This window comes from Saccopteryx bilineata, chromosome 6 (genome assembly GCF_036850765.1).
Source record: "Saccopteryx bilineata isolate mSacBil1 chromosome 6, mSacBil1_pri_phased_curated, whole genome shotgun sequence".
Classification (NCBI taxonomy): Eukaryota; Metazoa; Chordata; class Mammalia; order Chiroptera; family Emballonuridae; genus Saccopteryx; species Saccopteryx bilineata.
This window is the reverse complement of record NC_089495.1, coordinates 207041758-207063816: the sequence shown is the minus strand read 5'-3', so window position 1 is coordinate 207063816 and position 22059 is coordinate 207041758. Positions and strand designations below refer to the sequence as shown.

Sequence of the window (22059 nt, the reverse complement as noted above, 5' to 3'; positions counted from 1 at the left end):
ACTCAGATCTCAGGAAGCACCAGAAAACTCACTCAGGGGAGAAGCCCTACGTGTGCCTAGAATGTGGACGAGGATTTTGTTTTAACTCACACCTCAGGAGACACCAGATGACTCACTCAGGAGAGAAGCCCTATGTGTGCCCAGAGTGTGGACGAAGATTTTGTGATAACTCACACCTCAGGACACACCAGAAGACTCACTCAGGGGAGAAACCCTTTGTGTTCCCGGAGTGTGGACAAGGATTGTTTTCACGATTTATTCAAGACATATAATGCAGCAGTGTCACGGTAGATGGTGCCATTCTCAGAAAGATCACAGTCACCTGAATGAGAGATCTGATCAGGCTAAGATTGAGTAGAAAGTTAATTCTCTGGGCAATTTTCTCTGGTGATCATAAAAATTCTTATCAGACTGTGGGCCAAGAGGAGACTTCCTGGAGGCAAAGAAATCTGAGCCTACACCCTGGGGAGAATGAGTCCACTAATCAAACATGGAAGAAGGGTGGAAAGAGAGGAATAGAGCAATTTACCTCCAGGGGAAATGCGAGGTCTAGGAGGGTGGAACTGTCTACTAGAGTAGGGGGGAGACAGGGAAGAAGATGGAACTGTTGGCAACGGCCACGTCCAGTCATCTCTGTGCATAGACCCTCCTTAGAGCTTCCCTGTCCATCTCAGGGAAGACTTCGTGCAGCTCTATCACGTGGAAGGAGGGGTAGGAGAGAGGAGCCTCATTATACTTTGGAGGAACCTGGCTTCCCCACGTCCAATTTCAGTTTTCACATTGTGCCCTGTACTGTGTTGTTAAGCCGTCCTGCATTTCTCTGCCACCAGCTGACTTGGAGAGAGGAAATCGAGTGCACAGCATCCACAATGGGGTGACCGCTTTGCATTCCCTGAATTTCCTGCTAGTAACGTGGGGCTGCCCGCAGGGTCGGGCCAGTAGCTCGGAGCCACACGTAGATGGCGCTCACGGAAGGAGGCGTGTGTGCTATTCAGCTTAAACGCAGCGAGTATCTCTGTATCACTTGAAGGGAAAAACATGCCAAAGCGCAGAACAGCCTCGCAGCCTGCGCGGTACACAACTTGGACTCAGAAACCAGAAATGCCTTCTCCCATAGAACCTGGGAGAGAACTGTGGGAACCCGATAAAATTCTGGCGATGCTGCCGCAGGGTTTTCTGGAAACAGTAGTCTTTCTGATTGACACCGTGGGAACAGACTTCTTTCCAGAATTACTATTTTATATTGTGCATCTTAAGAGAAGAGATGGGTAGTGCTGGCCGTTTTGTTCAGTTGGTTAGAGCATCGTGGGATATGCCAAGTTTGCAGTTTTGATGCCCAGTCAGGGTACGTACAAGAATCAACCAATGCATGCACAAATAAGTGGGTCATGAAATCTGTTTCTCGCTTTCTCTCTTTCTTACACTTTTTCTGTCTCTGTCTGTCTTCCTGCCTTCCACTCTCTCTCTCTCTCTCTCTCTTTAAAATTAATAAATAAAAAATTTAGAAAAGTGGCCTGCTGTCATTGCAGAAAGCAATGTGCAAAATATATTGAATTCGTGGTTTGGAGGCCATTGTGTTCTAGCCAATGGGATGCGAAGCCTCCAGGGATTCTGGGAATCGTAGTTTTCGGTCAGATGAGCCGGGAAACCACGTGGACCTCTGCTGGTTCCGGTGAGCGCAGCGGCCTGGACAAACTACTTATCTGGAAGTAGGGGTGAGAGCTTCGGTGAGTGGAATTAGGAGCTGTGGTGGGAGCTGGTGGGTTGGACCCGGGATGAGTGAGGCTGGTGTGCAGTAGATGGAACGGGAAGTGCGGGAGGTTTCGTTTTTGGAGCCGGGACGCGGACCCAGACGTGTATTTTAAAGCGAGGAAATGAGTTGAGGACAGGTCCTGAGTCCCTGAGTTGCGAGCCGCTACCGAGGTCCCTCCTCTCCCTCTGGAGCAGGTGCGCAGGAACTCTTATTTTTTGGAGGAATTGGGCTGCTTCTGGCCACACAATTTACATAGGGAGGTGGCTGCAGAAGTGCTTTCCTGAGGTTTACTTGGGCTCCCGGCACGTGGGTTCAGCCAGAGCTAAATAGGCGTTCCCTGTGGTGGGTGGGGGTGCAGAGCTGACCATATACCCCCCTGCAAGGGGGCAAAGGGACACGTACCTGGGTCATGCGTGTGTGAATGGTTGTGGAAACCCTGGACTGAGTGTGAATATAGAGTTCTGGGTGTTGGGGCTTGTTTTGAGTGGGGCTCAGTATGGCTCAAGACGGTCAGCACGTAGGGATGCGGTTGGGGTGGGAGCTCTCAGGACCTGCAGTGCCTGATTTGTACAGTAAGGAGTGTGGAAACGTCACATTGCTGCTCCACTCGCAGGTTCGTGGAAACACGGGGGCTTTCACAAGGAGGTTCGGAGAAGTGACCCCGGGGCAGGAGCAGATATCGATCTTGTGCTGAAATAACGTCTATGCCAGACTAGTCAACCTTTTTATACCTACTGCCCACTTTTCTACCTGTTAGTTGTAAACTATTCTCACCACCCACTGGTTCCTCAGTCATGGTGATTTATAAAGTAGGGAAGTAACTTTACTTTATAAAATGTATAAAGCAGAGTTACAGCAAGTTAAAGCATATCATAATAATTACTTACCAAGTACTTTATGTCAGATTTTTGCTAAGTTACTCTATTAGTATGTAATCGCGGCGCCTTTTGATTGCTCTGCTATAGCCCACCATGAATTCTGGAACGCCCACTGGTGTTCAGTAAGGACCAGGTTGACTACCACTGGTCTGCGCAGCCGGGATGTAGAATTTCAGGGAAACACTGGTCTGACCCCAGGGCAGTAACATTGCCTGATCCTTCGGCCCTGGGAGAGCAGGACTGGGAGGAGAACAGGGAAGACGTGGAGACCATGAAGAATCTGACCCGAAATCATGAGGTTAAAGGTGAGAGTTGTTGAGAGTCTGGAGAGGTGAGGAGGAGGAGTAAGGTGCTAGGTTTAGCTGAGAGCACTGTAGTGACCCCAGCTGAGTAAAGGGACTGCTCCCTCTGTCCTGGGCTCCGAGGAGCTGCTCCCCGGGGCATTCTGGGAGGCCTGCACCCTCAGAGCTGTGTTCTTCCCCTAGGTCTGCCTTCCAACTGCACTGACTCGCTCCAAGAAAAGGAGGGAAAGCCCAGAATACTGGTGAGCCGGGGTTACTTTTGTTCATTTTTCATTATGAAATGCCGGCTCATTTTCCAGAGAATAGACAAACAGGATATTCTCTTTTCTTGGGAAGGGAATAAGCAAGCAACATTAGACAGTTCATGCCTGTGTCAGGCACCATATTGATCAATTTAGAATGACTCTTATATTTGTCTGTTTTATTTTCCTTGTTATGAAGTCTACACAGGTTTTGTAGACTTTTGAGCCCAGGAAAGTGCAAAATATAAGGAATGTTTTTGAAAAACTGAGATTATATAAAATTTGATAATATATTTAATTTCACTTCACATCACACTAGCTAAAAATACTGTCTTTTGCAGTGGACATCTTTTTACTTTTTTACTATTGAAAGTTTTGAGTCAGTGGAGAAGCAGAGCATAGTGTGGAGAACAGTGTAAGGTATTTTCCCTGCCGAGGAAGAAAGAAGGACTTAGCCACGAAGTGTGGAATACCAAAGCTTTATTCAGAGTGCATCCTGGATGAGGTCCTCTGGTCTGTGAGACGGGTACCAGAGAAGTCGGGCTGATTGTTCCATGCAAGTGTCAGGGGTGATTTATAGGGTCGGTAGCGTGATGGTGAGTTAATATGACATGTCAAAATTTCATTGGCTGACAGACAGTCGTTCTTTATCAAAGAGCTTCTGAGAAGTTTCTTTTGGCCGGCATGGATGTGGGCGGTTCCAGCCAAAATCCAGGACCTGGTTTGTCACGGGACCTTCTCCCATTGTTAACCGACCTCACATTCTGACCTTTTATGTGAGATAGGGGTGCCGGTATTCTTCTGGCTACTTCCTGCTGGCTAGGGGCGTCGTGGGGAAGGGAGGTCGGAAGGGGGTGGCTCTGAGGGGAGTTGCGTATATGGATGTAGGAGCATCTGGTTAACCGTGACTTGAGAAACCTCGTGGACGCGGCCCTGTAAGAATCTAAGGAAGAGGAGCAAATATGAGTAATATGCTGATAATTAGAGGAGGACCTAGGATAGGGGCAGCCCAGGTGAGGATGGGTGACAGCCATCAGGAGTTAAGCGGGTTGTAGGAGGAGAGATACTTGAGCAGTTTCTCTTGCAGTTGGTTGAGGACATTGATGTTTTCTTCCATCAGGAGAGTCTCATTGAACAACATTGCTTTCTACTTTAACTCATTCTGGTGACAGGTTTCCGGTGGGAGGGACGGGAGCAACAGGAGGATCTGCAGGGCCCAACCTTTTAGTGAGTCAGAGACGGGTAGGGCCCAGTGGTTCCGACTGCCAGCGGTCCTGCATGGGGGCAGCTTGAGGCGAGAGACATGGTGCCAAGGAGTTCGCCCAGGAGGTTGGCTGCAGGAGGAGTAGTCACATTACCGTATGGGGTCCAGATGGGAACTGGGAGGAGCTTGGCTGCAGTAGGAGTAGTCACATTACCGTATGGGGGCCAGATGGGAACTGGGAGGAGCTTGGCTGCAGTAGGAGTAGTCACATTACCGTATGGGGGCCAGATGGGAACTGGGAGGGATTCTTCAAGCGGATGTGAACGGGTGGGTGGTAGGCAGCTACTACAGGGGTAGAAGTGTCCCAGACTTGAGGGTGACAATATCTGGTGGAATAGGGGTGTGACCGGGTTAGGGTGATCTGTGGTAGTGGGAGAGCCTTCAGTCAGCAGTGGTAGGAGTAGGTGGGAAGATGCTGTCAGCTGGATAGTGGTTTTGAGACTTTGTAGAATGTCCTGACCCAGGAGGGGTACAGGGCATGAGGGCATAACTAAGAAGGAGTGCAAAAAGGGGAATCCGTTCAAACTGCATGTCAGGAGTGGCACGCAAAGGGGGAAAGAAGGGGCCCCATCCACTCCCATAACCGAGACCTGTGAGGTCCAGAGTGAGATGGCAGAACAGAGAAGGTTGTCACATGTCCACAAGAAATGTGATGGTCTTACCCACTACCTGTAGCATTACCCGGGGCTTGGCGAGGGTGATGGGGGTCTTTGAGTCCAGGCTGCGTCAGTCGTTCATGAGGCCGAGGAGTTTGAGTGGTGGGCCTGCCTAGCTGGTTTGGCCTCCCATTTGGGTGGCTTCTCCTCCACGTAGAGGCACTGGTGAAAAGGCTGTTGTCCAAAGGGGGAATCGCTCCACCAGTGACCGTACTGCTTGCAGTTAGGGCAGGGTTTAGTGGCCATGATAAGTAGATCATGGAGAATGACCACGGGAGTCCAGTCAAAAGGACTGTCATTCTGGAGGGGGAGGGTCAGCGGGATTGTGCATGTCGAAGGCCTCTCCTGCTGATTAGACACATCATTGGGGGCAATAGACTTTACTGAATGTCCAAGACGAGTCAGAAAACATGAAGAAGTGAGAGGAGCCACAGCCTGAGCAGGGAGCTGGGTTGGTCTCCAGAGTTGCTACAAGGTTTTACTTAAAATATCCAGTATTTAACAAAGAAAGTGAATTGAAGTGAAGAGACACAGGGTGAGAAAAAAAAAGAACATTCAAATAATATAGGAGTGAGAGAAATTTTAAATAAATTTTCCTGTTATGTAAAATGAAAACTTTCCAGTTCTGTTGCTGGAGAGAAAACACAGAAGGTTGTCGTGGTTCAGCCACAACAAGTATATACCGGGGTCCTAAACAGGAAAAGGTATGGAATTGAAATAAATTATAGACAGTGCCATATATATATATATATAGGTTTGGGAGGATGCCACGGCAAACAGTCTCTACTATTTCTTAGCTGTAACCCCACACTCCTAGAAGCACATTCACTTTTATTCATAGGAAAAAATGTGATGCATTAGCAATTCAGTTAAGTTTCCAAGGCTACTCAAAGACAACCCCCACCAAACCATCCAAATCTACTTTATACTAATAAAAAAACTAGCTTCCAGCCTCCTCCGGAGAACATGGGTGAGACAAATGAGAATGAGGTATAGCTCTTTGCTAACTAGGCAAATGAGGTGGGGTTTGGGCCCAGCACCTCTGCCCAGATTGCAAAAATACTCTATTTATTTGATCCCCAACATATTCCCCCCCCCCTCTATGTGTGTGTGTGTGTGTGTGTGTGTGTGTGTGTGTGTGTATTTAAACTTCAATTCATGTGCTGTGATTTATACTCATCTGAATTCCCATGTTCCGATTTGGAGGCAGACTGGAAAAATATAAAATGAATGACAAAATTGAAATAGCCAATGCTAACAGATACTATAACAAGTGTCCTAACACAATTTAGTGGTTAAGGCTTATTAGATTATCAAGCAGTCTCAACCAACACAAGAGGATCTACAAGAAAATTCTTACAGTCTTAAATGTCCTTAACACGTTAATGTAATTTCACCAAGTTCATGTTGACACCATCATCGCTTCATATTATTTGTAAATGTAACCCAACCCCACTTCAGTCTGAAAACTTTCCCAAGGAGCAGGAGTCACACACATTCAGGGAAAACCCACAAGGCACTAGAGTTGTGGTCACATTTCCACACTTTGCAGCTTGAGTCCAAGTCCCAATGACCACTGCTTCTAGCTGGTAATGGTTGAGATAGACTGGTAAAGCCATCTGCAGCATGTATAAAGATGGAGCTTCCATTTTTTTTTAAACTGGAGAGATGAACCCAGGGTGCCTTTTTCTCAAGCTCTGCAGCCGTGGCATGGTAAAGAGAACCTTTACCATGGGATAAAGTATGCTGGGTGGCAGAGGTAAATTCATCTAAATTAAGAGCAGGTCCCAGCCTAAAATAGGCATGGAACATTAAGGCAGGAGGAATAAAGGAAACACTATATATGAAAGCAGCAGAAAATAAGACAACACCCACAGAGAGATCTTTGAGGGATGAATAAAAATCCAAATATTCAAGGAAGGCATAGTAAGTGGCCCTTGTGTCCACAAGAAACAAAATCACCTGCTACTTGGAAGGAATACCTTAGGCTTGTCCACAGTGACGTGAGATGGGGCTGATGGTCCTGGACACCTTTAGCCTTCACTGGCAAGTCCCAGCAGGCTGGGCAAGGTCAGGTCACAGGTGGTTGGAGCATGGCTGGAAGAGACTGAACCCTCCCTTAGAGGAGTGAGGGGGCAGCTTACCTTCCAGTGTCCCTTTTTTTCCCACAGCAAAGGTATGTCCCTGGTAGGTGCAGAGAAGCCTGGCAGGCTTTAGCTCAATGATTTTTCTTTTCCACTCTTGAGCAGGGCCCTGATGAGTCCTATGAGGCCCCTCTGGGGTATTGGAGCCTTTGAGGGTGTATGCCAAGAGCTGGTATTTTGCCTGATCTCTTTTGGGCTTTGTCTGTCTTTTCTTTTCCTCTTGATCATTACAGACCTTAAAAGCCATGCTCAGAAGATCTCACTGAGGGTTTTGAGGGCCCACATCCACCTAGGTAAACTTTTTTTGTATATCTGTAACTATTTAGAAAAAGAGAAAACAGCATTACTAGCTAGATCAAATAAAAGGGGGTAGAAGTTTGCAAAAAAAAAAAAAAGTTTGCCGTCTCCTGAAGATCAGCATTCAAAAGAAATTTTTAAAAGTAAATAGATTTCAGGAGTTCCAGGACATGACTCCTCCCCCCTCTCTTTTTTTTTATATTATTTACAATTGACCCTTAAGCATTTGTTGAGTACACTCCACAACACCTTGACCTCAAAAACTGCAAGAAACACCCATCTCAATGCCAACCTCCAACAAAATACAGCAAATGCACTTTCAAGCAACATTTCCACACCCATCAAAACACTTCAACCCAGTCAATCCACAGGTAAGCAAATCCACCCTGCTTCAAGCTTTGCAGCTGCAGCAACTTCAGCTTGGAGCAGTTTGGCCAAATTAGGAAGTCTTCAGGATCTACATTTCATTTTATTTAAATTTTAATGAGCATGCTTTACTTGTTCTAATAAAAATTTTTTTTTTAATTTGTAGGGGTGATATTTTATTTTTACAATATTAGAGCCAGCATTTCCAATTTTTGCACGCATAAATTTAATTCAGGCCTTGAAGACAGACACATTTAGACATTAAACAAAGACTTCACATACAATTACACAAATCAAGAGTGAAGCCCAGAATTTTAGAGATTAGAATGTGGCCTGCTTGATCTTACATAGGGCCATTTTAATAGAAATGTGGTAAGGATAAATACTAAACAAATCTCTCGTGAAAAATCTCAAGTCGGCCATATGAGATTTTTGTTTAGGCATCTCCAAACAGGCTCCCCCTTCGCTCTCTTTCCAGGCACAGAACAGGAAAGAAATAAAATAATCTAGAACAGGGGTTGGGAACCTTTTTGCTGAGAGCGCCATGGACACCACATATTTTAATTTATTATTTTTTTTTACAGAGAGAGTCAGAGAGAGGGATAGACAGGGACAGACAGACAGGAATGGAGAGATAAGCATCAATCATTAGTTTTTTGTTGCGCATTGCAACACCTTGTTTATTTATTTATTTTTTTTCTATTCTATTTTTTTATTATTCATTTTAGAGAGGAGAGGGAGAGACAGAGAGGAGAGACAGAGAGAGAGAAGGGGGGAGGAGCTGGAAGCATCAACTCCCATATGTGCCTTGACCAGGCAAGCCCAGGGTTTCGAACTGGCAACCTCAGCATTTCCAGGTCGACGCTTTATCCACTGCACCACCACAGGTCAGGCAACACCTTGTTTATTGATTGCTCTCTCATATGTGCCTTGACTGCGGGCCTTCAGCAGACTGAGTAACCCCTTGCTCGGGCCAGCAACCTTGGGCTCAAGCTGGTGAGCTTTTCCTCAAACCAGATGAGCCCTCACTCAAGCTGGCAACCTTGGGGTCTCAAACCTGGGTCTTCCACATCCCAGTTCCACGCTCTACCGCTGAGCCAACCGGCCAGGGCCTAGGTTTCATTTCTTTAACCCTGTCGGCAGGAGTTCCAAGAGTTCGTTTCAGGGCTTGCAGATGACCAACCGCAAAGAAATGTCTGATGGCAGTATCCAAGAAGTCCTGGGTGACTGAAGACAATCCTTTGTGCAGCAGCCAATTGGCTAATGCCACACCTCCCTTCCCACTCCCCCTGCCCCAATCTTTAAAGCCGATGTTGGTCCGTACCCGGTGTTGGTCTGTACCCAGTGTTGGTCCGTACCCGGTGTTGGTCCGTACCCGGTGTTGGTCTGTACCCGGTGTTGGTCCGTACCCGGTGTTGGTCTGTACCTGACGCTGCTTTTCCCTCACGAGACAGCCCAGCAGGTTCCCTTTCAATAAAGCCTGCACACTGGTCTTTTCCGACTGCGATTAATTCCAACACTAAGCACTGAGCACTCTCTCTCTCCCTATTCACTCTGTAGCTAAATAGGCTGGAGGAAATAAACCTGTTCTACAGCAACAATAGGAAGCACTCCTCCCTCCCAAGCAGGAAGTCAACTCACAGTTTGCAATTTGCTGCCCTGAGGGCAAGCACCTGCAGCCTTCCATACACTATACACACAGGGCGCAACCTAAAAACATTTGTTTTCCCAACAAAGACATAAAAGTGGTCATTCTTAGGTTACTTAAATGAAACATTTTATTTCTTTATTCCAATTACAAAAACTGAAAAAAATAAACACAGGTCTATATAGTAGCTAGTTCCATCCTCCCTCTCATACAGAGGAGGGGAGGGTTCAGGACTGCTGAAAGCCCCTCAAAGGTGGTTCATAACTGAGGTAGTGATTCCTGGGAAGAATGTCCTCTTTGAATGTTGAGGAGAAACAACAGGATAAAGTTCCACCCACGAACCCTGCCACCATCCATCTTCTCCTCGAGTGTGCCCTGGTGCCCTAGGAGGTATAACTGATTGCTAAAACTCCTCACAGAGTCCTTTGCTGGCCACTTAAAGTTTGTCCTAATGTAGTGTATAGCTTTGCAGCCCAATCAGCACTACCAGTATCTGGCGTTGCCAGAGGGGGTGGGGACCTACTCAGGACACAAACTGATTGCAAGAAAAAGGAGAGGCCTGCAGGGACAGGCAATGAAGCCTTATCCATAGTAACTACACAGGTAACGATTCTGTCCCAAGTACATCCTCTGGTGTCTCCTAACTCATCATCAAATCCTCGTCCATGTTCTAAGCACACGTAGAACTTATCCCATGAATGAGTCCTCTGGTGTCTCCTGAGGGCTGACTCATCACCAAATCCTCGTCCACACTCAAGACACACAAAGGGTTTCTCCCCTGAGTGAGTCCTCTGGTGTCTCCTGAGGACTGACTTATCACGAAATCTTCGTCCACACTCAGGGCACATGTAGGGCTTCTCCCCTAAGTGAATCCTATGGTGTATCTTGAGCTTTGACTTACCACCAAATCCTAGTCCACACTCCAGGGACACGAAAGGTTTGTTGCCCGAGTGAGTCTTCTGGTGTGTCTAGAGCAGGGATCACCAAATCTTTACACAGTTCACTGTCCCTCAGACTGTTGGAGGGCCAGACTATAAAAAAAACTATGAACAAATCCCTATGCACACTGCACGTATCTTATTTTAAAGTAAAAAAAACAAAACGAGAACAAATACAATATTTAAAATAAAGAACAAGTAAATTTAAATCAACAAACTGACCAGTATTTCAATGGGAACTATGCTCCTCTCACTGACCACCAATGAAAGAGGTGCCCCTTCCGGAAGTGCGGTGGGGGCTGGATAAATGGCCTCAGGGGGCCGCATGCGGTCCGCGGGCCGGAGTTTGGGGACCCCTGGTCTAGAGGACTGACATCACCAAATGCTCATCCACACTCTGGGCATACGCAGGGCTACTCCCCCAAATGACTCATCTGGTGTCTCCTGAGGAGTGACTTAGGAACAAATGCTCGTCCACACTGAAGACACATGAAGGGTTTCTCCCTTGAGTGAGTCCAACTGTGCCTCCTGAGGACTGACTTATCATCAAATCCTCGTCCACACTCCAGGCACAGGAAGGGCTTCTCCCCCAGGAGAGTCAACCGGTGTCTCCTGAGGAGTGATTTATGAACAAATGCCTGTCCACACTGAAGACACACAAAGGGCTTCTCCCTCGAGTGAGTCCAGTTTTGCCTCCTGAGGACTAACTTATCACCAAATCCTCATTTACACACCAGGTACACAAAGGGCTTCTCCCCCGAGTGAGTCCACTGCTGTATCTTGACTTGATTTTATCACCAAATCTTTGGCCACACTCATCACACAGGAAAGGATTCTCCATCAACGAGTGTACTTCAAGGTGTCTGAGGAGGTGTGACTTAAGTGTGAAGCCCCGCCCACACTGCCTGCAAACATAGGGCTGGTCCCCTGAGAGAGTCACCCTGTCTGCCATAACGTTTGATTCCAGGCTGCAGTCTGGTTTGAGCTCAGTACAGCTCACAGCTCCAGATTTCGGGGTTGCTTATTCCTTCTTCCCCTTGTCGGTCTGCACAGGGCTTTCGACTTGGACTGAGCTGGGCTCTATTTCTAGCACCTCATGACCTTCTCTGGAAGATCCTCGGGGTGGGCTGCAAAATACGCCTGAGGTTTCCCCCCTCCTCCGTCTACACAAACGAAAGTCTCAAGCCATCTTCTCTGCCTTCACCTTCTGTGTGTTCCCTCCAGCAACTTTCAAAAAAGATATCTGCTTCTGACACCACAGGCCTGAATCCCCTGAACAGAAGTCACATGTGTCCGAGCACATGGGAAGCACCTGCTGGCTGGGCAGTGGCTCCCGGGAGAAAGCCAGAGGGCAAAGGAGTGATGGTTTGTTTTCTGGCTTTGATTCTGCTGGAGAAAGAAAGTTTGGTAAGAGAAGCCCCAACATGACTGCGGGGAAATCCTCATCCACACTCCAGGCACACGGAGGGCTTCTCCCAAGCGAGTCATCTGGTGTCCCCTGAGGACTGACTTATGACTAAATCCTCAAAAACACTCAGGGCACACAAAGGGTTTCTCCCCTGAGTGAGTCTGCTGGTGTCTCCTGAGGTGAGATTTATATGCAAATCCTCGTCCACACTCCAGGCACACATAGGGCTTCTCCCCTGTGTGAGTTGTCTGGTGTCCTCTGAAGAGTGACTCACGACTAAATCCTCGAAAACACTCAGGGTACATGAAGGGCTTCTTCCCAGAATGAGTCTGCTGATGTCTCCTGAGGTGTGATTTATTTGCAAATCCTCGTCCACACTCCAAACACAGGTAGGGCTTCTCCCCCAAGTGAGACCACTGTGGCTGAATGCGGTCTGACCTACGTCTGAAGCTCTGCCACACTCCTTGAAAGCGTGCATGTCCCGTGAGTGTTTCCTCTGGTGCAAGAGGAGGGATGACTTCCGGACAAAGCGGCAATCACACTCACCGCACACGTAAGGCTTCTCCCCAGAGTGAATCATCTGGTGTGTTCTGAAGGTTGACTTATAACCAAATCCTCGTCCACACTCAGGACACACGTAGGGCTTCTCCCCTGAGTGAATCCTCTGGTGTCTCCTGAGGTCTAACTTACAAGCAAATCCTCGTCCACACTCAGGGCACATGTAAGGCTTCTCCCCTGAGTGAGTCCTCTGGTGTCTCCTAAGGTGTGAGTTATCATAAAATCCTCGCCCACACTCACGGCACACAAAGGGCTTCTCCCCCGAGTGAGTCATCTGGTGTCTCCTGAGGTGTGAGTTGTAACCAAATCCTCGTCCACACTCACCACACAAGTAAGGCTTCTCCCCCGAGTGAGTCCTCTGGTGCTGCCTAAGGTCTGACTTATAAACATATCCTCGTCCACACTCTGGGCACAAAAAGGGCTTTTCCCCCGAGTGAGTCTGCTGCTGTATCGTGACTTTTGATTTATCACCAAATCTTTGGACACACTCATCACAAAGAAAAGGATTCTCCATCGACAAGTGCATTTCAGGGTGTGTGAGGAGGTGTGACTTAAGTGTGAAGCTTCGCCCACACTGCCTGCAAACGTAGGGCTTCTCCTCTGAGAGGGTCACCCTGTCTGCCATGACGTTAGATTCCAGGCTGCAGTCTGGTTTGTGGTCACTACGGCTCACAGCCCCGGATCTCGGGGTTTCGAATTCCTTCCTCCCCTTGTCGGTCTGCACAGGGGTCACCCCTTGATCTGAGCTGGGCTCTATTTCTAGCACCGCATGACCTTCTCTGGAAGATCCTCTGGGTGGGCTGTAGAATGCGCCTGAGGTTTCCTCCTCCTCCGTCTGCACAACTGAAAGTCTTAAGCCATCTTCTCTGACTTCACCTGTGTTTTCTGTCCAGGACCTTTGAGAAAAAGATGTCTGCTCCTGATTCCACAGGGCCGAATCCCCTGGATAGAAGTCACACATGTCCGAGCACATGGGAAGCACCTGCTGGCTGGGCAGTGGCTCCCGGGGGAAGGTCGAATGGCAGAAAAAGCGGGGGTCTGTTTCTGGCTGTGATTCTGCTGGAGAAAGAAAGTTCAGTCAGAGAAGCCCCAACAGGGCTGCAGTGAGTCCCCCCTTCTCTCAGGTAAACGAGGGCCCTCCTGCCACACCTGTTATTAATCATATGTGTTCAACATCCTTTGTTTCCACTAATGATTTCCTTATGTTCCGTTTCTACACAGTCCCTTTTCTACGGAAATCCAGAGAACCATCCCAGAAACATCTCCACATCACTCAGACTGGCAGCATTCCAGGAAAGCAATCTGCCCTGTAAATAGCTTCAATACCACCAGCTGGTTCTTTCTAGTAAGTCAGTCAAGCCATGACCCTCCCACTGGTGCCCTGTTTACACTTCTGTTGTTCTTGGAGGTGACAGTCTCTATGACCTATGTGGAAATCTGCTTCATGACTTTACTTATTAAAAAAAAAAAACTGAACACATAAAAAGTTACTTGATCAGGAGGGCTTCCAAACACAGGAAACGGTGCATTACACAGTGTTTAAACAGAGTGTATAACAACTGAATCTGAACTTCAGGATGCCCATCTTTATAATTTTTTTTTTAATTTTTATTTATTTTTTACAGAGACAGAGAGTGAGTCAGAGAGAGGGATAGACAGGGACAGACAGACAGGAACAGAGAGAGACGAGAAGCATCAATCATTAGTTTTTCATTGCGTGTTGCAACACCTTAGTTGTTCATTGACTGCTTTCTCATATGTGCCTTGACCGTGGGCCTTCAGCAGACCGAGTAACCCCTTGTTGGACCCAGCGACCTTGGGTTCAAGCTGGTGAGCTTTGCTCAAACCAGATGAGCCCGCGCTCAAGCTGGCGACCTCGGGGTCTCGAACCTGGGTCCTCTGCATCCCAGTTCGACGCTCTATCCACTGCGCCACCACAGGTCAGGCTGGATGCCCATCTTTCAACACATACTTAGAAAATAATTTCTAAGTACTAAGTTCTCTATTAGGTACTGTGACTCCCACCAGAGACAAGAAAGATGCTGTTCATTGTTTCAGGATTTTGGAACCCTGCGCCCAGACCAATCTCATCACACTAAACATCACACTTGCCAACAGGATTTGCTTGGGCCAACAGAGATTGGTGAAAAGTTACTGCCACTTGGAAACACGTTTTTAAAAGCCACAATGTGTTTTCCTCATTGCTGCTTTCCCCTTTCTTTTTGAAGAATACCAGACCCAGCCCGACAGGGCGCTGGCGCAGTGTATAGTCAGACTGGAATGCGGAAGACCCAGGTTCGAAACCCCAACGTTGCCAGCTGGAGCGCAGGCTTATCTGCTTTGCACAAGTTCACTGGCTTGTGCACAAGGTCACAGGTTTGAGCAGGAAGTCAGTAACTCTACTATCACCACCCCCCTAGGTGAAGGAATATATGACAAAGAAATCAATGAACAACTAAGATGCAGCAACAAAGAATTGATGCTTCTCATCTCTCTCTTTTCCTGCCTGTCTGTCCATATCAGTCTCTCTCTCTCTGTTTCTCTCTCTCTCTGTCACACACACAAAAAATTCCAGACCCAAATGGAGGCAGGCTTTTTCTAGAATTCCAGAACTGAAAGAGGTGAACAAGAGGCAACAGAAGACATGAGCATTTGGCCCTGGCCTGTCCTCTCTGTGCTAGAGCGCTGGCCTGGCATGTAGGTGCCCCAGTGTTGACTCCTGCTCAGGGCAACAGGAGAAGTGAGCAGCTGCTTCACCACCCCTCCCCATATCCCTTCTACTTCTCTATCTCTCTCTTCTTCTCCTGCAGCCATGACTCAGTTGGAGGAAGTGAAATCCAGACACTGAGGATGGCTTCATGGCTTTACCTCAAGCGCTAACATAGCTTTGTTGCCAAGCAACAAAGCCATGGCCCCAGGGGGCCAGAGCATCATCACCTGGTACAGGCCTTGCGGGTTGATCCAATTGGGGGCCTAAGCAGGAGTCTTTCTCACTACTCACTACTTCTAACTTAAGATTTAAAAACTTTTTTTATATTTTCATTACGTGTGAAATATTTTGAAAGATTGGATGACATAAGATTGTGAATTTTACCCATTCATATCTACTTTTTTAAAAATGTAGTTATTAAAAAAGTTTAAATCATCCCTGTGGCTCACACTGTATTTGCACGGCACAGCACTGACCTAGAACAAGGGGTGGGAGAAATAGAGCTTGAGACCTATTTCATCCTCCCCTCTCTCTCTGTACAGTTGACAGGCTCAGGACAGTGTTTAAATTGTTACCAAGATGAAAACAAGTAAAAAGAATGATAGTTCATGACACATAAAACTGATATAAAATTCAAACTTTGGTGACCAAAGAAAAAGTCTTCCTGGGACACAATCGTACTCATTCATCCACATACTGGCTACTTAGGATGACAGGGAGACTTCAGAGAAGTTAGAGATCACATCGCCCACAAAACACTTAAAATAGCTATTCTCTGGCCCTTTGCATAAAGACTGGCCAATGGCTGACTCAGGATAATGTTACAATGGAAAGTATTTATCAACCTAGGATTAAAGAATCAATGTACATTTCTAAATAAGATAATAAACATAGTGTATAAAGCACAAACCTCTGACTGTGGCAGAGGGCATGTCTCACTACTCTCCCACATGCAAACAGCTCTTCCAATCCCACCGGCCTCCTTACAATTCTTTACCCCGGAAGGGACATCCCTTCCTTGAGGCCGAAGCACCAACACATCTCTTCTTGAAATGCTATTTCCTTTCACAGAGAGTCTAACTCCGTCACCACATTATGTCTTTGGTCACATTACCTCCTCATTGATTTCAAATTCAGCCCACTGCCATGTCACAATCGATACTCCTTTATCCTGCTTCATTTAATCATTATTTTTTACTAGAAAGTGCTTAGTAACATCTAACGTACCATCCTATCCCTGCATGGGAAGCTTCTTCTTTCTTATTTGTCTCAACACATTGGGAAAAGTAAGCCCCCATGGGCAGGGGCTGCTATTCCTTCACTTCTGTGTGGCTTTAAGTGTCAAGAATATTTTCTGGGCCACGGTAGGTGGTCCATCCCGCTACCGCAGTAAGGAAGGACAGAACACAGCCTCACCCAGCGAGAGCAGGTTCCTGTAGTTCTCCAGCATCACTTCCTTGTACAGGCTCCTCTGCGCAGGGCTCAGCATCCTCCATTCCTCCTCTGTGAAGACCACGGCCACATCCCTGAATGTGATCGGTACCTATAAATAAGCAATCCATTAACGAATAGCAAGTCACCATCAGTTTTCCAAGCGCAATGAATAAATATCGTTACCCTATGGTGTAGACCTACAAAAACTTGGTCCAGTTCTTTCCCAAGTACACAGTTCTATGTACCAAATTCTAGTGGCCACGACCATAACTTTCTGTTAAAGTCAAAGGGGCACAGAGCCGACACATACACCCATTCCTGGGCCCTAGACATTTATCATTTCCTTGGAGAAGTGATTTATGAATCAAGTTGAAACCTGGCCTGACCAGGCAGGGGCACAGTGGATAGAGCGTGGGACTAGGACACGGAAGAGCCAGGTTCAAAACCCCAATATCACCATCTTGAGAGCAGGCTCATCCAGCTGAAGTGTGGGTTCAACAGTATGAGTGTGGGGACACTGGCTTGAGCATGGGTTCATAAATACGACTCCATGGTCTCTGGCTTGAGCACAAAGTCACTGGCTTGAGCAAGGGGTCACTCGCTCTGCTGTACCTCCCACGTCAAAGCACAAGTGAGGAAGCAATGATTGAACACTAAGGTGCTGCAATGAAGAATTGAAGCTTCTTATCTCTTTCCCTTCCTGTCTTTCCCAATTAGTCCCTCTCTGACTCTCCCTCTGTGTCAAAAAAAAAGAAAAGAAAATTAAAACCTGAAGCACTTCTCAGAAAGGTGACCTTGAGGACACACTATGGAGGAATACTGAGATGAAAGAGTTCTAGATGGGCAGATAAGTTCCAATTTGAAAGGGACTCGGTGTCCACAGTGTATCGTCCAACACAGAACTCATAACCAATAAGGGAAGGATGAATGTACATCCAGGGAGATTGTAACTCAGCACAGAATTGAAAAGTTGTATTCATTTTACATAACAGGAAAATTTATTTAGACTTCCTCTTATTCTCATATTCGTATGTTCTTTCTTATTTTCTTTTTTTTAATGTTTTTATTTATTCATTTTAGAAAGGAGAGAGAAAGGGGGGAGCAGGAAGCATCAACTCCCATATATATGCCTTGACAAGACAAGTGCAGGGTTTTGAACCGGCGACCTCAGTGTTCCCAGGTCGACACTTTATCCACTGCACCACCACAGGTCAGGCTCTTTCTTATTGTCTTTCTCACTCTGCATCTCTCCCCTTCAATACAGTCTCTTTGTTAAATACTGAGCATTTTAGGCAAAACACTGTAGCAATTCTGGAGACCAACCCAACTCCTTCCTCAGGCTGTGGCTCTTGTCCCTTGTTCATGTTTACTGATTTGTCTTGGTGAGTTCAATAAATGCTATTGCCTGGAAGTCATGGCTAATCAGCAGGAGGGGCCTAGACATGCACAATCACGCTGACCCTCCCCCTGCAAAAATGACAGTCCTTTTATAGGGCTCACTAGGCTGTTCTCCCTGAACAACTTACGTGAGCTTAACTAGAATACAAAAAAAAAAAAAAAAAGAATCAATGCAATGATGAGCTACACAGCATTACCAGATGAAGAAAACATTCACCTGGGCTATACACAACATCAACAGACAAAAATAAATAAAAAAATAAATCAGCCTGAGTCTTAGAGTAAGAGCTAGTTAAAACAGACTAAGAAAGAAAGAAAAAATTATATGTATGTACAAATTTCACCAAACACTGTAAGGACACACAATCAGACCAGGAAGCTTCAGCCAGGGCTGGGAAATGTGCCTCCCACGGTGCACAGGTGCAGACTCTTCCAATGAAGAGTCCTCCACAGAGAACTGCCCATTCAGAGGTGTCAGAGCCCCTACCAGTGTTTATGGGAAAAGTTTGGCTGGAGGCTATTGCAGGAGGGCTCTTCCTCCAGAGCCTCTAGAACAGGGGTCCCCAAACTTTTTACATAGGAGGCCAGTTCACTGTCCCTCAGACCGTTGGAGAGCCGGACTATAAAAAAAACTATGAACAGCCTGACCAGGCGGTGGCGCAGTGGATAGAGCATCGGACTGGGATACAGAGGACCCAGGATCGAGACCCCCAGGTCGCCAGCTTGAGCGCGGGCTCATCTGGTTTGAGCAAAGCCCACCAGCTTGGACCCAAGGTCGCTGGCTCCAGCAAGGGGTTACTCGGTCTGCTGAAGGCCCGCGGTCAAGGCACATGAGAAAGCAATCAATGAACAACTAAGGTGTTGTAATGCGCAATGAAAAACTAATAATAGATGCTTCTCATCTCTCTCTGTTCCTGTCTGTCTGTCCCTGTCTATCCCTCTCTCTGACTCATTGTCTCTGTAAAAAAACATACACACACAAAGAAACTATGAACAAATCCCTATGCACGCTGCACATATCTTATTTTAAAGTAAAAAAACAAAACGGGAACAAATACAATATTTAAAATAAAAAACAAGTAAATTTAAACCAACAAACTGACCAGTATTTCAATGGGAACTATGAGCCTGCCTTTGGCTAATGAGATGGTCCATGTCCGGTTCCACATTTGTCACTGCTAGCCATACAAGTGATATGACGTGCTTCCGGAAGTAGTCCCGCATCACCGGAAGTAGGACTGTACCTGAGCGACACCACGCTTGCGATGCCACCACATACAGTACTCCAGGAGCACAAGATGCATCTGCTGACCACCAATGAAAGAAGTGCCCCTCCCGGAAGTGCGGCGGGGGACGCATAAATGGCCTCAGGGGGCCACATGTGGCCCACAGGCCCGTAGTTTGAGGACCCCTGCTCTAGAAACAAAAAAGGTCACTGCATTCAGAATAATTAACTAGGCAGGCAATCAAGTGATTAGGAACATCCTTCCCAGTTTAGGGGAAACTAGAGCAGGATCTCTCAAACCAGAGTCAATAACTCAGTGATTTCTGCAAAATTTCCTTTTTTGCGATCTTTTCTGTCCATGTGCATTTGAGTTGAAATTCTCTTATTATTTAAATACTGTTCATCCACACTCTGCTCTGCTTCTCTAATTGTTCAAAATTTTCAAAAGTAAGAAAGTATAAAAAGTCCGCTACAAAAGACAGTTTAACTACTATGACATGAGATAAAATTAAATACTATATTTAAAATTTTAAATAATTTCAGTTCTTCAAAATTATCCCTTATACTTTGCACTTTCATGGGATCTACAAATCTTGGGTAGATTTTCCAACAAAAAAAAATAAAACAGAGAAATGCAGAAGTCATTGTAAAACATGCTGCCTGACACAGGCATGAATTGTCTGATGTTGTTTACTTTATCCCTTCCCGAGAAAAGAGAATATTCAGTTTGCCTATTCTCTGGAAAATGAGCCAGCATTTCATAATGAAGAATGAAAAAATGTAACCCCAACTCACCAGTGTTTCGGGCTTTCCCCACTTTTCTTGGAGCGAGTCAGTGCAGCTGGAAGGCAGACCTAGGGGAAGAACACAGCTCTGAGGGTGCAGGCCTCCCAGAATGCCCCGGGGAGCAGCTCCTCGGAGCCCAGGACAGAGGGAGCAGTCCCTTTACTCAGCTGGGGTCACTATAGTGCTCTCAGCTAAGCTTGGAGCCTTACTCCTCCTCCTCACCTCTCCAGACTCTCAACTCTCACCTTTAGCCTCATGATTTGGGGTCAGATTCTTCATGGTCTCCATGTCTTCCCTGTTCTCCTCCCGGTCCTGCTCTCCCAAGGCCGATGGATCACACAACCTCATGGCCCCCGGAGTAAGACCACTCTTTGTCCTGAAATGCTACCTCCCGGCCACATAGACGTTATTTCATCTCAAGACTGACTTCTGCTGCTGCCATAGATGACTTCTCCGAACCGTCCTTGTAAAAGCCCAGTGTATTTCCAGAAAGTCAGCACCTGCAGAGGGGAGCAGCAATGTGACGTTTCCACACTCCTTACTGTACAAATCAGGCACTGCAGGCCCTGAGAGCTCCCACCCCAACCGCATCCCCACTCACTCACCGACTTGGGACATACTCAGCCCCACAAAACAAGTCCAAAAACCCAGAACTCTATATTCACAGACAATATGGGGTGCCCAGAACTACTCACACACGCATGACCCCAGTACATGTTCCCTTGCTAAATGCAGGGGGGCTATATGGTCGGCTCTGCACCCCACCCAGCACAGGGAATGCCTGTCTATTTAGCTCTGGCTGAACTCGTGTGCCCAGAGCCCAAATTAACCTCGGGGATGCATGCCTACAGCCACTCCCCTATGTGAATTACACGGCGCAGAATCATCCCAACTTCTTTAAAAAAAAAATTATATGAGAGCTCCTGCTCACCCGCTCCAGCGGGAGAAGAAAGGACCCCGGGAGCGCAGCGGAACTCAGGGACTCCGAGCAAGCGTAGTCTCACCCCATTTCCCCGCCCCTAAATACACATCTGGTGCCCCGCCCCGGCTCCAAAAATGAAACCTCCCGCACTTCCCGTTCCATCTACTGCACACCAGCCTCACTCATCCCGGGTCCAACCCACCAGCTCCCACCACGGCTCCTAACCTCACTCGCTGCCTCTCTCATCCCTCCTTCCAGCGCGTTTGACTAGGACGCCTCGCTAACCGGAACCAGTAGCGGAGATCCACGTAGCCTACCGGCTCATCTGAGTAAGGACTACGATTCCCAGAATCCCTAGAGGCTTCGTCTCCTGCAACACAATGACCTGTAAATCACAAATTTAATACACCTGAACGTTATATAGTGTAGTGACATCCGTTCCGTTTATCCAATTTATTATTGATTGATTTTAGAGAGAAAAAGTGAATGGCAGAAAAAGAGACAGTGAGGGAGAAAGAAACATGGATTTGTGCATCCACTGATTGATTCTTGTATTCATCCTGACTGAGATTAATACTGCAATCTTGGCATATCCCACGATGCTTCAACTACCTAAAAAAGCCGGCCAGCTCTACCCATCTGTTTTCTTAAGATACCCAAGTATAAAACAGACAATGATATCTGACTGAAGTCTTTTGGCCCGGTTCCAATCGTGGGAAAGACTACAGTTCCCAGAAGCCTTTGCGCAGCATCTCCTGAGGTTTTCCGGTAGGACAGTCCTCTCCCGGGTTCTATGCCGAGAAGGCATTTCCGGTTGGACGGTCTAGTAACTCTAGTGCAGAGGCTGCGGAGCTGTTCTGCGCTTTGGCATGTTTTTCCCTTTTCATGGCCCAGGGAAATACACTGAGAAAAGGCAGGAAAGCAAACATGCCTCATTCCGTGCTCCTCTACTAAGTGTGGCTCCATCCTATGGGCCCGCCCCTGTGGGCAGCACCATAGCCGACAACCACGAATGGAAAAGCGGTCTCCCCACTGTGGATGCTGTGCAGTCGATTTCCTCTCTCCAGGTCAGCTGGTGGCAGAGAAATGCAGGACGGCTTCACAACAGAGTAGAGCACATGATGTGAAAA

At 47.1% G+C, this 22059-nt stretch overlaps 2 protein-coding genes and 1 long non-coding RNA gene across 5 annotated transcripts in view; 2 read left to right on the top strand and 1 right to left on the bottom strand.

Annotated features, from left to right (window-relative positions):
• Window positions 1-22059, top strand: part of LOC136309451 (zinc finger protein 343-like) — an 85360-nt gene that overhangs the window by 27533 nt on the left and 35768 nt on the right. The gene's annotated exons all lie outside the window — the stretch shown is intronic.
• Window positions 11735-21216, bottom strand: LOC136308218 (zinc finger protein 343-like). Of its 3 annotated transcripts, XM_066235473.1 has the most exons (6): window positions 21155-21216; window positions 20253-20507; window positions 20017-20075; window positions 16581-16707; window positions 12389-13513; window positions 11735-12308 (listed from the first exon to the last, which is right to left on the bottom strand). In XM_066235473.1, the coding sequence occupies exons 2-6, from the start codon at window positions 20353-20355 to the stop codon at window positions 12013-12015; spliced, it is 1710 nt and encodes a 569-aa protein (XP_066091570.1). In that variant the 5' UTR covers window positions 20356-20507; window positions 21155-21216; the 3' UTR covers window positions 11735-12012. The 3 variants fall into 3 exon arrangements, with proteins under 3 accessions (XP_066091570.1, XP_066091568.1, XP_066091569.1); XM_066235471.1 differs by having other exon boundaries at window positions 11735-13513; XM_066235472.1 differs by lacking the exon at window positions 21155-21216 and adding an exon at window positions 20939-21014 and having other exon boundaries at window positions 11735-13513.
• Window positions 12390-14487, top strand: LOC136308233 (uncharacterized). Its single transcript, XR_010726076.1, has 3 exons — window positions 12390-12449; window positions 13348-13578; window positions 13676-14487. It is a non-coding gene; the product is annotated as an uncharacterized lncRNA (long non-coding RNA).